General features: G+C 42.3%; 1 protein-coding gene across 14 annotated transcripts in view; it reads right to left on the bottom strand.

Annotated features, from left to right (window-relative positions):
- Window positions 1-3,320: 3,320 nt before the first annotated feature.
- LOC119655867 overlaps window positions 3,321-13,823 on the bottom strand; it is a 290,524-nt gene continuing 280,021 nt past the window's right edge. For all 14 annotated transcript variants that reach the window (XM_038061994.1, XM_038062020.1, XM_038062035.1 and 11 more), the window contains 3 exons: window positions 12,564-13,070; window positions 12,053-12,502; window positions 3,321-5,719 (listed from right to left, as the gene is read on the bottom strand). In XM_038061994.1, the coding sequence (XP_037917922.1) occupies window positions 5,478-5,719; window positions 12,053-12,502; window positions 12,564-13,070 (1,199 nt within the window). In that variant the 3' untranslated portion in view covers window positions 3,321-5,477. The remainder of the gene's footprint in view (window positions 5,720-12,052; window positions 12,503-12,563; window positions 13,071-13,823) is intronic.

The following is a 13,823-nucleotide window of genomic DNA, read 5'->3' as shown; positions in this document are numbered from 1 at the left end:
ACTTCCCCAGTGAGTAATCTGCAAGACTGTAAAGTTCTTACGCTTTGCTCAGCTACCCCCTGCGACGCTGCGGTGGCGTACAGCCACTCAGACTGAAGCTGTCCATCCCTCCTCCTTTCACAACCGGGTTTAAGACCGGCTACGGCGGAGTTGTTTTTTATGTCCCTTAATAGAAGCAAGTAGATAGCAACTTGGATGCCTTGTTACATTATGCTCTTATTCTAGTGACCTTAGTTTCATACGACGCAAATGAACAGCAACACACTGAAATCCTTGGTCATCCCGCAACCGGACACAAAATCGAAACACTTTCATTAAACGTTCATCAAAATATTTGAGGTAAATCAAAATTCTAAAACTGTGCACTCTTTTCACCATCACATTTCAATCTCCTCTCTCTGATGTTTTTTCTCTCGAATTCGAATTCGAATTTCATGGAAACGCCAAAGTTATAGTAGTTCAAACTTGTCAATTTCGTGTGAATTTACAGCCTCTGAAGCCATGCAAATAAGATGCTAACGTCATTATTAACGAGAATAGTTGACATTTGAGTGAATTATTAGAGTCCAATATATGAAGAAGTTACTTCTCTGTAGCCTTTTTACCCTTTGCTGCTATGAGGTGAGCAGTGTGTAAAACAAAACCTTGTTAAGGTCGGTTTACTGTTTGTTTGCCTGTCAAACGCATTCGTTGTATCTGTTTTTGGTGACTGTGGTAACTTCATGCTTCTTGCAAAGAGATTTATGGTGGAATCTAACATTTCAAGTGCCAGAAGGAGTGAGTTTGGTGTATTGCCGGTTATGTTGTCGTAATTGTTGTTGCTGTTGTTGTTGATGATGTTCTCATTGGGTCCCAGCTGCAAGCTGCTATCTCCACTAGAAAGTAGAGATGGCTGACTTTTGGACTGTTTTCAGTTTGGCTTTTGGCTTGCTTTAGGCTGGCTTCGAGCTGGTTTTGGACTGGCTTCGGGCTGGCTTTTGGACTGCCTCGGCTGGTTTTGAGCTGGCTCTGGCTGGCTTTTGGACTCTTTTTGGATTGCTTAAGGTTGGCTTCGGGCTGGCTTTTGAACTGGTTTCGGATTGGCTTTGGGTTCGCTTTAGATTGGCTTCGGGCTGGTTTTCAGTTAGCTTTTGGACTGTTTTTGGGTTTGCTTTGGGCATACAAAGTGACATTTCGTCGGAACAGGAAAAAAAAATATTTTCAGCTCTGGCTAAGCTTTGGTCAATAGTATGGACAGATTTACGCTCAATATAATTCGTAGTCATGTTGTGTTCTGTGAATTATATAGGGTTGGGGAAAAAGAAATATCGTATTTGGTCAATAGATGGGGACACTTAAACATATCTTGTGTTGTAATTATCGCATCGGGTCATATTATATGGCGATTTTAAGACGACGATCTCTGCTATAAGTGTCTCTTTGACAGTGTTGTGATCGTATGTTTCAGTCTCAAGTTATAGTGCGTCAAAAATGGAGTCCAACAAGCAAGAAATTCGTCATATTTTACGTTTTTACTACCTGACAGGTAAAAATGCAACGAGGGCGGCAAAAAAAATGTGTGAAGTTTATGGATCCGATACTGTAACGATTCGCACAGAACGGCTTTGATTTGATCGATTTCGTTCTGGTGTAGTGGATGTCGAAGACCCCCCCCCCCTACTGGTAGGCCAATCGTCATAGAAACCGATAAAATCGTCGAAATCATCCAAGCAAACCAGCGTGTGAGCATTTGCTCGATTGACCAGGAACTGGGTATAGACCATAAAACCGTTTGGAACCATTTGAAGAAGATTGGATTCCAAAAAAAGCTGCATGTTTGGGTACCACATGAGTTGACGGAAAAAAATCTCTTGGACCGAATCAACGCCTGCGATTCACTACTGAAACGGAACGAATTCGACCCATTTTTGAAGCGGATGGTACCTGGTGATGAAAAGTGGATCCCGTACGATAACCTCAAACGGAAAAGATCGTGGTCGAAGTGCGGCGAGTCGGCCCAAACCATCGCCATGCCCGGATTGACGGTCAGCAAGGTTTTGTTGTGTGTTTAGTGGGATTGGAAGGGAATCATCCACCATGAGCTGCTCAGATATGGCCAGACCCTCAATTCTGTCCTTTACTGTGAGCAACTCGACCGTTTGAAGCAGGCGATTGACCAGAAGCGGCCAGAATAGGTCAATAGGAATGGTGTTGTGCTCCGCCAGGACAACGCTCGGCCTCACACATCTTTGATGACTCGCGAGAAGCTACGGGAGCTCGGATGGATGTCCTATCGCACCCACTGTATAGTCTAGACCTGGCACCCAGTGATTACCATTTCTTCCGGTCCATGCAAAACGCTCTTGGTGCTACTAAGCTGACTTAAAAAAAAGCTGGCGAAAAGTGTCTGTCTGGGTTTTTTGCAAATAAGGAAGGGGGGTTTGATATTCTTTTTCCCCAACCCAACATAAAGGAGCACTTAACATCTGCGGGCCGCTTCGGTCACGTTGCTCCCAGGGCAGAGGTGAGGCAGCGTCTGACGATTTGCCTCTGCGCTGGTAAGAAGCCGTAAAGCTGTCATCGCCTAAGGTTTCAGTTTAATGTTACAGCCGAATTCGTTTCGATGATAATCTGGGCACACCATCACGTTGGCAGTGAAGGCTCAGTTGAGATGAACTTCACAAACTATCATAAGGATTTTTGTCAATTCACGCGTGATCTGCCTGCTCGCATAGACAATCATGAGGATTTGAAATAATAAAACTTGTTTTTCCTATTCGCTAGTGTTGATTTTTATTTCCCTGAAGGAAGAACAAGTGCTAATAAGCTAGGAGGAGTTTCCTCCTCAGCTATTCGCACTGCTCAGTATTGAATGGATTAGAATCGTCATACAGGACCCATCCATCGGCTTCGATAGCCGCTCAGATCGAAATCGCTATCTTTGAGCCGACGGAACCAGTATCGGCATAGAGCATAGTCACCGTAGGCCTCCACAATCATTCGATGCGATTCAGCAGTTGATTTCTTCAAATTAAAGTGAAAAGGCAGAGCTTCCCGCAAATGCTTCTTTTCGGAAACAAAAGTGGACATGATTATTGAAGAGAAAAAATATGCTTTTGCATAAAATTGCTGATGATATAGATTGACAATTGTTGACAAATGTCGTACTAAAAAAAAATGGCGTGCTAAAAGCAGTTTGATACGCTCACAGACGCCATCTGTGAGCAAACAATGGATTTAAACTTGTACACCTGGTATTTCTAGGGTACTTGAATAAAAATATGAGAAGAGAAAAGATACAATTACGACTCCCAAGGTAAGAAATAAAACTAACACAAATATTTATTTTTAATTAGTTTATTTCAAATTTTATTCAAAAATGTACAGTTAGTAATTTAGGGTTTTGTTTTTTTTATTACATATTTGTTTTTAAAGCATTTCATCTTGAAGACGCAGTGCAAAAAGAATCATATCATCTTAATTACAAAGCATTCTTGTGTAAAAGTAGGCGCTGCGCCTATTTTTACTTCTAAATTTTGCGTGTTATTTCATAGAATATATATATATATATTTATATATATTGGAGTATTTTCTAAGGATTCGCGATAGTATTTCAAACAAAATAGAAAAAAAAAACATTATTTGGCAATAATAATAACAAAAAGTGAGAGGACTCACTTTGCAGAATCCCCCGATCAAGGGGTCATCGACAAAGCAGAATAAAAAAAAAAAAATTAAAATAAAAAATGAGGTGAAAATAATTTTCATTTCATTTTTTCGCGCGCATTTTACAAACAAATTATGAATTATTGGCATTAAAATTGGGAAAACAATTACAAATAATTATCGCATTAAGTAATTAATGTCTTCACTATCTTTTACGTCTATAGGATACAAGGTAAATGTAGAGTGGATAAATTATGCCCTATATATTTGCAGAATACAATATATTTACTTAAAATAGTGACTATATGCTTTTTTGCGTGTTTTTCCTCGAGATTTCTATTGTTTACGGTCGGAAAACTATGGGTGGAGCGTGTACGAAAGGGAATGGTGCAAATACTTTAACCAAGCATCCTTGATTATCGCTGCAAGTACTTCACCAGACGCTTTCATCACTGATTACTCCCTCTCTTACCACATGATATATGTGAATCGTGCAACCGTATTTTCTCTGTTTTCTTTTGGATTTCTTATAAAAAAAAAAAATGCGCGTGGAAATTGAAAGATTGGGGTTTTCTTAATTTCCTTGAATTTTTTGTGAGTGTTGGAAGAGAATTAGGAAGAGTTGCTTACGCCCTAAGTTAAATAATATTAAAACAAATATATCAAATTTAATTCAATCACAACAAGCATACGCAATATAATGTACATAATAATATTTGTTTGACTATAATTTAAAAAATACTTAAAGAGATTATCATTTTTTTTGTTTTTGAAAAGATTAAAATAAAAATAAATTCAAATCCTCCATTGGCCGTCGTTTGGGGGGACAGAGAGAAGGCAGAATGCGAAGTAGCTCAAAGGAGCAGGAAAGGCTTTTTAGGGACGGAAATTCCGCAGGCTTACATACTAGGCTCATAATAATTATATAATTTTCTTTCGAGTGAAGGTTTTGATTACGTTCAAGTAATCCACAGTGCTTAAATCCTAAACGAGAAGAGAAACATGTACAAAAACTGTCAACATTGTATGTTGAGGCAACAATGTTGCGATGCTAACGTCCTTGTTTTTTTTGATTTCATTAGCGTAGGGAGTCCTTTAGACTCAGCAGCATAATTCGGCAGTATACGATGTGAAACATACATTTCTACTCATATTTATATGTATATATATATAAAAAGTAATAATAGTTGGGTAAAAATGACTTGGGTATGAATACAATTAGAATAGGTTTGGGTGCCTCCACCATAGAATGGACTTAATGCGTTTTTAGGGAGCTTAGGGGGTGAGTATATAATTAATTCGGCCCACGGAGGAGATGTCGTTGTTCTGGGAACACAAATCATTTTACTAAAGCTTGGATTTTCCCACAACTGGGATCATAGATTTTTCACAAGTTGGCAGTGTTTTTATTTGTTTTTTTGTTCATTCTTAGAGAATATCCTGCACACTAACTGGGATGTTGTACGTGTAGTTTATAGACGTAAAAATTTCTGTGTTCCTTAATTTTTTGGCAATCTATATAGAACTTTTCATTAAAATTTCTAGAAATTGTTTTCCGCATTTTTGTTTTTTCTTCTTTGTCTTAAACTAGGGGAAATATTTTGAGCAATTTTTTCAAATTTTAACGATAAGACTTTATAAATTGTGGTTTTTTTTTCCATTTTTGTTTTGTTTCAATTGTTTTTGAGTCATTCGCTAAGGTTTGAGTGCATTCTTTTTGCACGTGCTTACAATAATCTTTCTATTTTTATTATTTATATTTGCATGTTTTATACTTTTTTCAAAATTTTACAAATTACTTTCATCTTATCTTCTCATACCTATATTGGTTTCTATGACAGGTAATCAGGTGTCGGTTCTGGAATTGCATCTGGATTTGTGAACAGTGGATTTGGGAACTCTGGTGGATGTGGTAATGGACCCACTGTCTTTGGTCGTCTTCGATAGGCCATCAGCCAGCACGAGACTGCAACCGCTACAGCTACTAGAGCTAAGAGAGCGGTGATGACCAGGGCGATGATGAGACCCACCATTGATACACAAATATCCTCGACACGTTGTGCAGCCGGTTTCACTGTGGAAACAGAAAAAAAAAACAAAAAAGATTAAATATTGTAAAGATTATATTGTATTGAGTAAAAAGTGATTGGTTTTTTTTTTGCAAAAGATAGTATTCGTCCAGTTATGGCACCACTGGCGTTCTTCGTAAATATGCTCGTCACATGTCCTTTGACAGCTGACTGTCAAGGCTTCATTTTTTTAGAAAAAGTTGAACGATTTTGCTCAGTTTTTGGGATTTCAAGAAAAATGGAAACCATATTTCACTAGAACTGGTTTAAAAAACTCCGCGCTGGGAATTTTGATATTAGAATTTCTCCTCGTTAACTGGGGCGAGACATTGCAGAAACATTAAAGATTAATCAAAAAATTGTTCACTCGTGCCTAAAGAAGTTTGGATGCGTAAAAAAGATCGATATTTGGATTTTTCATGAAATAAAAGAAGTTCATTCGACGGCGCGTATTACACATCCACGATGTGCTGCTGAAATATTAAGGAAACTACCCTTTTTTGAAAAGAATAATAACCGCTGCGAAGGAGTGGGCGATTTTCAGGAATGTGAAATGTAAATGGCGTTGATACTGACATGAATTCGGCCTGAAACGACTTCAAAAGCAGAACTTTACCAAAGGAAGGTTATGCTCTCAGTCTGGCTGAATTGTAAGGATGCTCATGCCAGCAGTGGGGTCCCCTTCAGCGGATAATGAACGGCGATTTACTATAGTAGTAAGAATAAGCAACCCATAACCAAGAGAATTAGAGGTGGAGGATTTACGTTGAAACCCAGCAAAAGACTTAAGAAGCTTTTGTGTTGAGTGGCTTAGAGCGCCTGTTACGAACGCAATAACTGTGGCCCCGCGTTGGGCGCCAACTCGGTTACGATGGAAGTACAGTAGCGTTGCATTACATTGACAGCAACATGGCCACCAAAAGCTGTTAACTAGCCAAACATCCCTAACTAAATTGCTAGTCGAGAGCACCGACTGCACGAGGTAATATATAGAACTGTATGACAGGTTCTACGGCAAGGAAAAGAACTTGGAGGAATCAGTTGTGATGGTCAGCAACGCTTGAGTGGGGTTTTGCCTCCAGCATCGAAATACACTCGTTGATGCCCCTGATGGCCTCCTTTTGAGCGGCCTTGATGTTATCCTGGTAACCCGAGTCTATTGAGTCTAGTTTGAAGAGAATCTGAGTATTTCGTTTAGGTAGCGATACTCCTACTCCAGCAACTTCAACACATCAATCTGAACCTTCTGGATTATGGCAATCGCCTCGAGCGACTGTTACACCGCTGGTGACGAATTTTCGGACGCCGCGGTATAAACTTTGTTTGAAGCGAAGGATCTATGTTCAGCAGTTTGACCCCGAAGGGCGTGTTGAGATGCGTGCTGCCTATGAATGTCCTGAGAACTAGACTTTATGTCCTTCCCAAGGAAGACTCTAACATCTCTCCCACTGTTATCAGTCAGCCACCTCGAAGGTATATCGTCGTGTCCTCAAGTGATGGTGAGCAGCTGCTATCTGGTGGGCCAATCGCAGCTTCTTTTATACCTCTGTTTTAGAAGCTCCTTCCCCACAACACCAGAAATGACCAAGGAGGGATCTTGCAGGAGGTTCAATTGACGCAACAGAAAGTATGACGCTCCATTAGTGATCAACTTCTAACCAAAATTCAAAAAGTATGAGGTGTGTCCGATAGCTGAATGTACAGATGATCTCAGCGCGCAGCAGATATCACGGATCTTTCGGTACCAGTCGCGCTGATCAGCAGGAACCTAAGCTCGAATGGCAGCTATTAGGAATCGGTTAACGCGCACGGGGGCATTTGCCTGAGGAGAATAAAGAGCAGTGAACACGTGTTTAATGACCCTTTGCCTCACCACTGGACCAAAGTGAACGGAACGGAATTGTACCCCATTGTCCGTGAACACTAATTCAAGAGTGCCAAAGACATTAAAGATCCGATCCATTAAAAATCGGGTTACAAATTCAGCCACGAAGAGCCGGATTGGTTCCAAGAAAATGAATTTCGTGGAGTGAACAAGCACGACGATAGCTCCGACGTTTCCTGGCTTACTTCCCGGATACGGACCAATAAAGTCGATGAATTGCTTCTGAAACGACCTATCGGGGAGTTGAGTGGCAATCATAGGAGGGCAAAGCGTTTCATAGGGCACCTTCGTGGTCTTGCACGTAATACAATGGTCCACAGATAACTTCACTTATTGAATCATACTGGGCCAAAGGTACACGCTTTTTAGACGATGTAAGGTTTTAGCAAACCCCCCGTGGGCAAACAGGGAGTGGTCATGAAGTCGCTCAACCAAACCTTCGGCCAACTCCCCCGGAATCAAAACTTGATAGCTTGAAGTTTCCTGGAGAGGATCTCCCAAACCGTGCTGTTCTGTTGTATTCGTCCATATCGACCACACGTAGATTCGGAAGTTGGTGAGAATTGTCTCAGATCCGGACGGACTATAGACATGATAAATCGGTGAATCAGTTGGTACAGCCTCCCCTATGTTCTGGGGCTGCCACCTTTCTGGCGATGGGAAGCTATTGGTGGTAGGGTGCTCGCCTTCTGGTCGTTTTTGGATGCACATGCAGTGTAATCAGATTTATAAGTGTCCGGCGCGTCGCACCCATAGCAAAATATCTTGCAGGCAATTCCAGCGCATTAGAGCAGGGAAAATAGCTTCCAGCTGGTTATCAACCTGCTCGATGCTCAAAGGTGAAAATTCCGAATCATTGCGGACCTCGCCAATGATGGGTTTGAGAGATGGATGATAAGAAAGATGGATTGAAGGGTTCGGTCTCTGAGAAGTTCCAAACCTTCCTCCTTCCTCATCGCTCTTCCCTAACCAGAGAACTGGAGGTTCTCTTCAGCTGTATGACGAAACTGCGCTACGATGCTAACACGTTGTCTGAGCAGAGCTCTCCTAAGCGGAATTCTCATCCCTGCTCGCAGCAAATTGAGCAGTTCGTCCTTGGATAGGGACATAGATAGGCGGTCCTCCAGCTATAGAATGGTCTGGAGATTCTTGTCGAAAGGCTCGGTCCACGCTGGATATAAATAGTGCTTGCTTACTCTTAGTTTTCTCACATACAAACCCCACTGCATGCCGGACGTGGTGGGAAACTACTTTAAAAAATGCTAGAACCACGACCGTACTTTTGAAGTCCGAGGGTATAAATGACGTATTTCATTACAGATATTAAAACCAACATGAAAGGGCTCATTTCGACACACTAAACTTCTACGGGATACAGAAACTACAGTCATAGAGGCACGTGCAATAGAGATTTCCCAGTAGAGTTCATTGACAGAGAGGAGCATCACATTGAATATGGAAGGCCTTAATTGACGAGGAGAGCAGATTGTTTTTGAGACTGCTGAATTGTAGAATACAGTTACCGAAGAAAACTGATAGCGATCTGCTGGAGGCCAAGGACAAATTTAGTTTGTCAGGTCATTAAATAGATGTCGAATGGTAAGGAAACTCTCTCCAGTGAGGCCTAGAAAAGGATAAGAAGTGATAGAAAAATTGGAGGCACTAATGAACAGAGGAGACGAAAGCAGTCAATATTCGCTACGAAAAGAAAAGCGACTGCCAAAACCAATGCCCACATCAACTGGTGACAGCCTCCCTCGAGAATAATCCCTTTACCGTGAAGCAGCTACAAGCATATGTGCAACGGAGGAACTGGATGAAACTAACCAAAACGTTTCGAAAGTATAGAGCTCCATTCAACTTATCAAGCACCAAGGATTTTATGACAAGGTTGGCGTACCAGCCGCTCAAATTGCAAAATTTCCATCCTTTTGTACTACTTTAAACATCAATGGCATTACCAGGGATCGAACGATATTTGATTATTTAATTCACAAGTCTCATCGCCATGGAACAATCAAGAAGCGCATCGTCGCTGGCTTCGAAGATTAGGAAGGACTTACTGCTAGGACAGAACATTAGGAGGAAAAAACATCTCAGTACGTCAAACATCTTCGAAATGGGGCTAGGTCCAGTGTGAGTAGAATCGGCCTTCCCAGAACAGTTCTTAAGGTATGCCTGCTGGGTGCTCACACTTTCTATAAGGACATCAGCCTTGGCAAGCTGGCAAAGGTTGCTAAAATCAATTGATGTCCTATCACAGCCTTACTACATCAGCGATATCAGGGAAGGTCATCCCAAAATGGACTCTTTCAGTAGATGAAATATTGAGAGTGATGGAGAGGGCAGAATTACATGCCATTCCCGAGTCCAGAGACAGCAACCAGGCTACTCGAATTGCGAATGTCCGGATGTTAAAAGGACGGGCACCTCTGATACTATCATTAAGGATACCAAGAGAAAGCTTGAACAACTGATTTAACTCCCAGCAGTAGGGAAACAAGCCTGCTCTCTTCAGCTAGTTGGGAGCAGCCTTTCAAGGAAAAACCGATTAATTGCTTCCGACAAACAATCTGAACTCAACTTCCTTTCTGTGCTGACACGGGTGCTGATACTTCAGTGTTTCCTTGGATACTCGCAGGAAACTTTCTCGAAAGGCTGATTTTGAGCGCAGGTCTTTTTAGATGATTTGACCTTCTTGTCATTTATTGACAGAGAGAGATTTTTCAGCGGTATATTGACCACGCCTCCGAGGGTATCAGTTTTATTCTACGTACAAAGACGATATCCTGGTAATGTCAGCAACGAAGGAGGCATATCAGGAAGACCTCCGGATGGTTTTCGAGTAGTTTCGAAAATTGGGATGACCTTTAGGACCTCAATCGTAAACTACCTCGGTCACGAAGTTGACATATAGGAGACCAACCTCTTAGGCTCTTGAACTCAATCAAGTTTTCCTTAAAACTCAACGATAATTGGTTGATACTGCGCTTCAAAATTATTTGGCCAACGGCGCAGTTCTCGGAATTCACAGAAGCGCTTCAAACACTACAATAGTTCCCCTGGTGGTTTGGCTTTTTCTCGGGGGCACGGAATAGAAATTTCAATGAAAAGAGAATAATAAGGGGCCTCCAGACATTTCAGGGCTGGCTAATTTACGTTGCCTCATCGATGTTTCGGTCTCTCTCCGGGTATGCCAAGGATCTTCGAATACAAATTAAGCTCCTGCTTTGCACAGCCAACCATGTATTTATCAACACTCATGGGGAATAACGCCTCCCACTCGACTGGCACAACCGCCGAAAGAGAATACCTAATTTGACAGCTCCTTTTTGTATATCATTAGCTCCTCAGATCTCTAATGGAAATCTCCATGCTCTCATAAAAAATGGTTTTCCACGGTTTGCTTAAAGAGTATGTCGAGGTAAACATTTCATTCAACAATAAAAAGGTGGAAGAGAACAGCGCGTCTACCATGCATGCGTGCAATCATTGGAAATTTGCTGAAAGTTCCCTCCAGGACTTCCTGAGAAGTTTGTACTTTTTCTCCACTGTTCTGCGCGATGCTTTTAGGGACAATATTGTAATAGCAGATTCCCGCCCTTGGAATTGCTGTCTTTCTTCAATCTGTGATCTGTTCACTGCCACTTCAGCCTTCTGATCAAGACGTCTACGGGGAGCGCACACGTACGTAGGAGCTGAACAGAGGAATGGATATATACTGCGATATATTGGCCGAGGAGATCCAGCTATGTCGATTATACCGAGGTCGTTGTTGACCAAAGACCTTGCTCGCTACTGTATCCTTCCTAAAAGGGCAGAATTGTCAGTTACAACAAACTGCTTGACAAGCTCATTGAGGAAGCCATGTAGACATAGTGGACCTTCTCAACGAATCTTATTCTTACGTTCTTACTATGATTGACCAGTGCAGGAGAATTCATTAGCGATACCGGGACCGGTTAGTTGTGGATAAAGTCCGGCTAAATAGCCTGGGGAGCGCGGATCACCTAATCCGTATGGATGAGGATGATCCTGCCCGGAAAGTCTTTACGGTCGGCTAAGCTATATATGTGGCAGGAAAAGAAAACTTTACAGGTCGTTTCTCAGGCGGGGCAATGCCGTAAGTCAGGACGTTCGACAGCTGTTAAGGACATCGAGTTGGTGGACCTCGTTGAAAAACGGGGATGTTTGGAACTTCTTATTGGGATTAGCTTAGACCGAACACAGGTTCCTGCATCGTTGACGGTGATGATATTCCTCCCAGAATTTGGAGCATTTGAAGGTGTTCGATCGTTTTTCGTGGTCCTTAAAGTTTGAAGACTGAAGGTGCCAAATTTCGACACCAGTGTCGGTCACTGTTTTCTTCAATTGCCACAAGCATCTTATGTGCTTCCTTGACTATTCCAGGGGGCCATTGTATAATAGTTTTAAAACAAATCAAAATACTTACGATTCTGTGAATCTGTATAGCGTTCCTCTCTCCTTTCAAACGTCAGAATAGCATTCGATTGTATAGTAATCTCTTCACGCAATTGACCTTCAGCACCGAAGGCACCGTTGGTTGCAACCGCGGTATTACTACTGCTGGGAGCGGTCGAATTTTGATCAGCTATTTCACGTCTTCGTCTCCTTCCAAATGCATTATATCCTCGACAATTAACCGGCTGACATTTACCGAAGCACACTCGAATATTACATTGGAATCGTATATTATCACTGGATGGGAATTTGAAGGCATTGAAGCCGGCCAACAGGCTGTTCGTCTCCGCTTGGTATTCCCATTCCCCGAAAATGCTTGGATCCGTCGCACAACCGTTTTCGTCTGTGACGATATATTCATTTTCGACGTTGTCTTCCATAGTCTTGGCTATACAGCTGCGAGCAAAACCACCGTAGATGGCTGTAAAGGAGGAAACAGGAATAAGTAAAGGTTCGGGTCATAAGGTCGATTGGTTACTCACTTGCTGGCTCAATGTCGACTTGCAGTTTCAAATTATCTCCAATTTCTGCGGAGTTAATCTCCTCGCCATTGTGTGTTACGATCTTCATCTGGCAGATTGGTGGTGGACCTGTGTTTGCAATGGTTCCAGCCGTTGTTAACATCGATACGTTGAATCCTAGAGTGACGTTCTTCTCGCCCGTTTGATAGACACACTTGATGTTGTATGCTTGGGCCTTGTATGTAACCAGTTTTGGATGTTTTTGAATTACGAGGACGAAGCTGGCTATGCCGTTGACATGGATCAAGCCACAGCTTCCAAAGTGAACCTTGAAGATTTCGGTGCGTTGCGATGAGTCTGCAGAGAGGTTCACTACGCGACGACACTCTTCTTCCTTACTGTGTCCTTTCACGTAGAGAACACCATTGAATCCGGTCTCAGCGATATGTATGGCAACTTGGACACCGTCAGCTAAGCAGCTCACTATCATGTCGGGACGTGGGAAATCTGTTCGGAAGTTCGTGTGATCTGGAATGAAAGGGATTATATTAGAAACTCGACGTAATTTGAACCCTAGAATACTTATGAATCAAAGGACGAAAAGTTCCCCCTCTTTCAGCAGTTTTTTGGAAGTGGGAAAACCGCCTCCCTACCGTCAGTATCCAATGACTGCAATGTCTCAATAGTGGGAACCTTGCTTACTGTGTCATCTGATATTACAAGCACATGGGAGAGACTAGAATTGGTTTCATCAACGAACCCGTTCAAAAGAATCTCGATCCTTCGCAGATCCCCACCCACATGGGTACAAGCCCCACCATAAAAACAGCTATCCTCAGTGGGAAGTGTACAGCGGGAGGATATGCAAAGGGAGAAACCTTGGGGCAAAATCATCTAAGCGATTTAGGATGCACTAACCAATCGGGAACTGGCTTTATCACACTGGGTAACTAGATCATGGAGTTCCACGAGCTCATCAAGGAACGCTGGAACGCCAGAGAGATATCCGGTTGGCCTACGGCAAGGCCCAAGATAAAACAGGAGTGAAGACCTCGAGCGAAAATTGACAACCATTCAAAACACAAATGAGGGGAAACCGTGGAAAAGGTTGCACAGACGGTTGAACGAATCAACAGGACAGCAAACTGTCAGGAGAGAAAAGGGCTCAACTCCCAAAAAGTAGAGCACGAATTCCACGAGCTCATCACGGAACACCGGAATATTCACGAGAATGCAAGGGCCATGATAAGAGGTATCCGGTTGGTCTACGGCAAGGCCCAA

The sequence above is a fragment of the Hermetia illucens genome, chromosome 1 (assembly GCF_905115235.1).
Source record: "Hermetia illucens chromosome 1, iHerIll2.2.curated.20191125, whole genome shotgun sequence".
In the NCBI taxonomy this organism is placed as follows: Eukaryota; Metazoa; Arthropoda; class Insecta; order Diptera; family Stratiomyidae; genus Hermetia; species Hermetia illucens.
The sequence above is the reverse complement of the archived record's forward strand: the minus strand, read 5'-3'. Positions and strand labels throughout refer to the sequence as shown.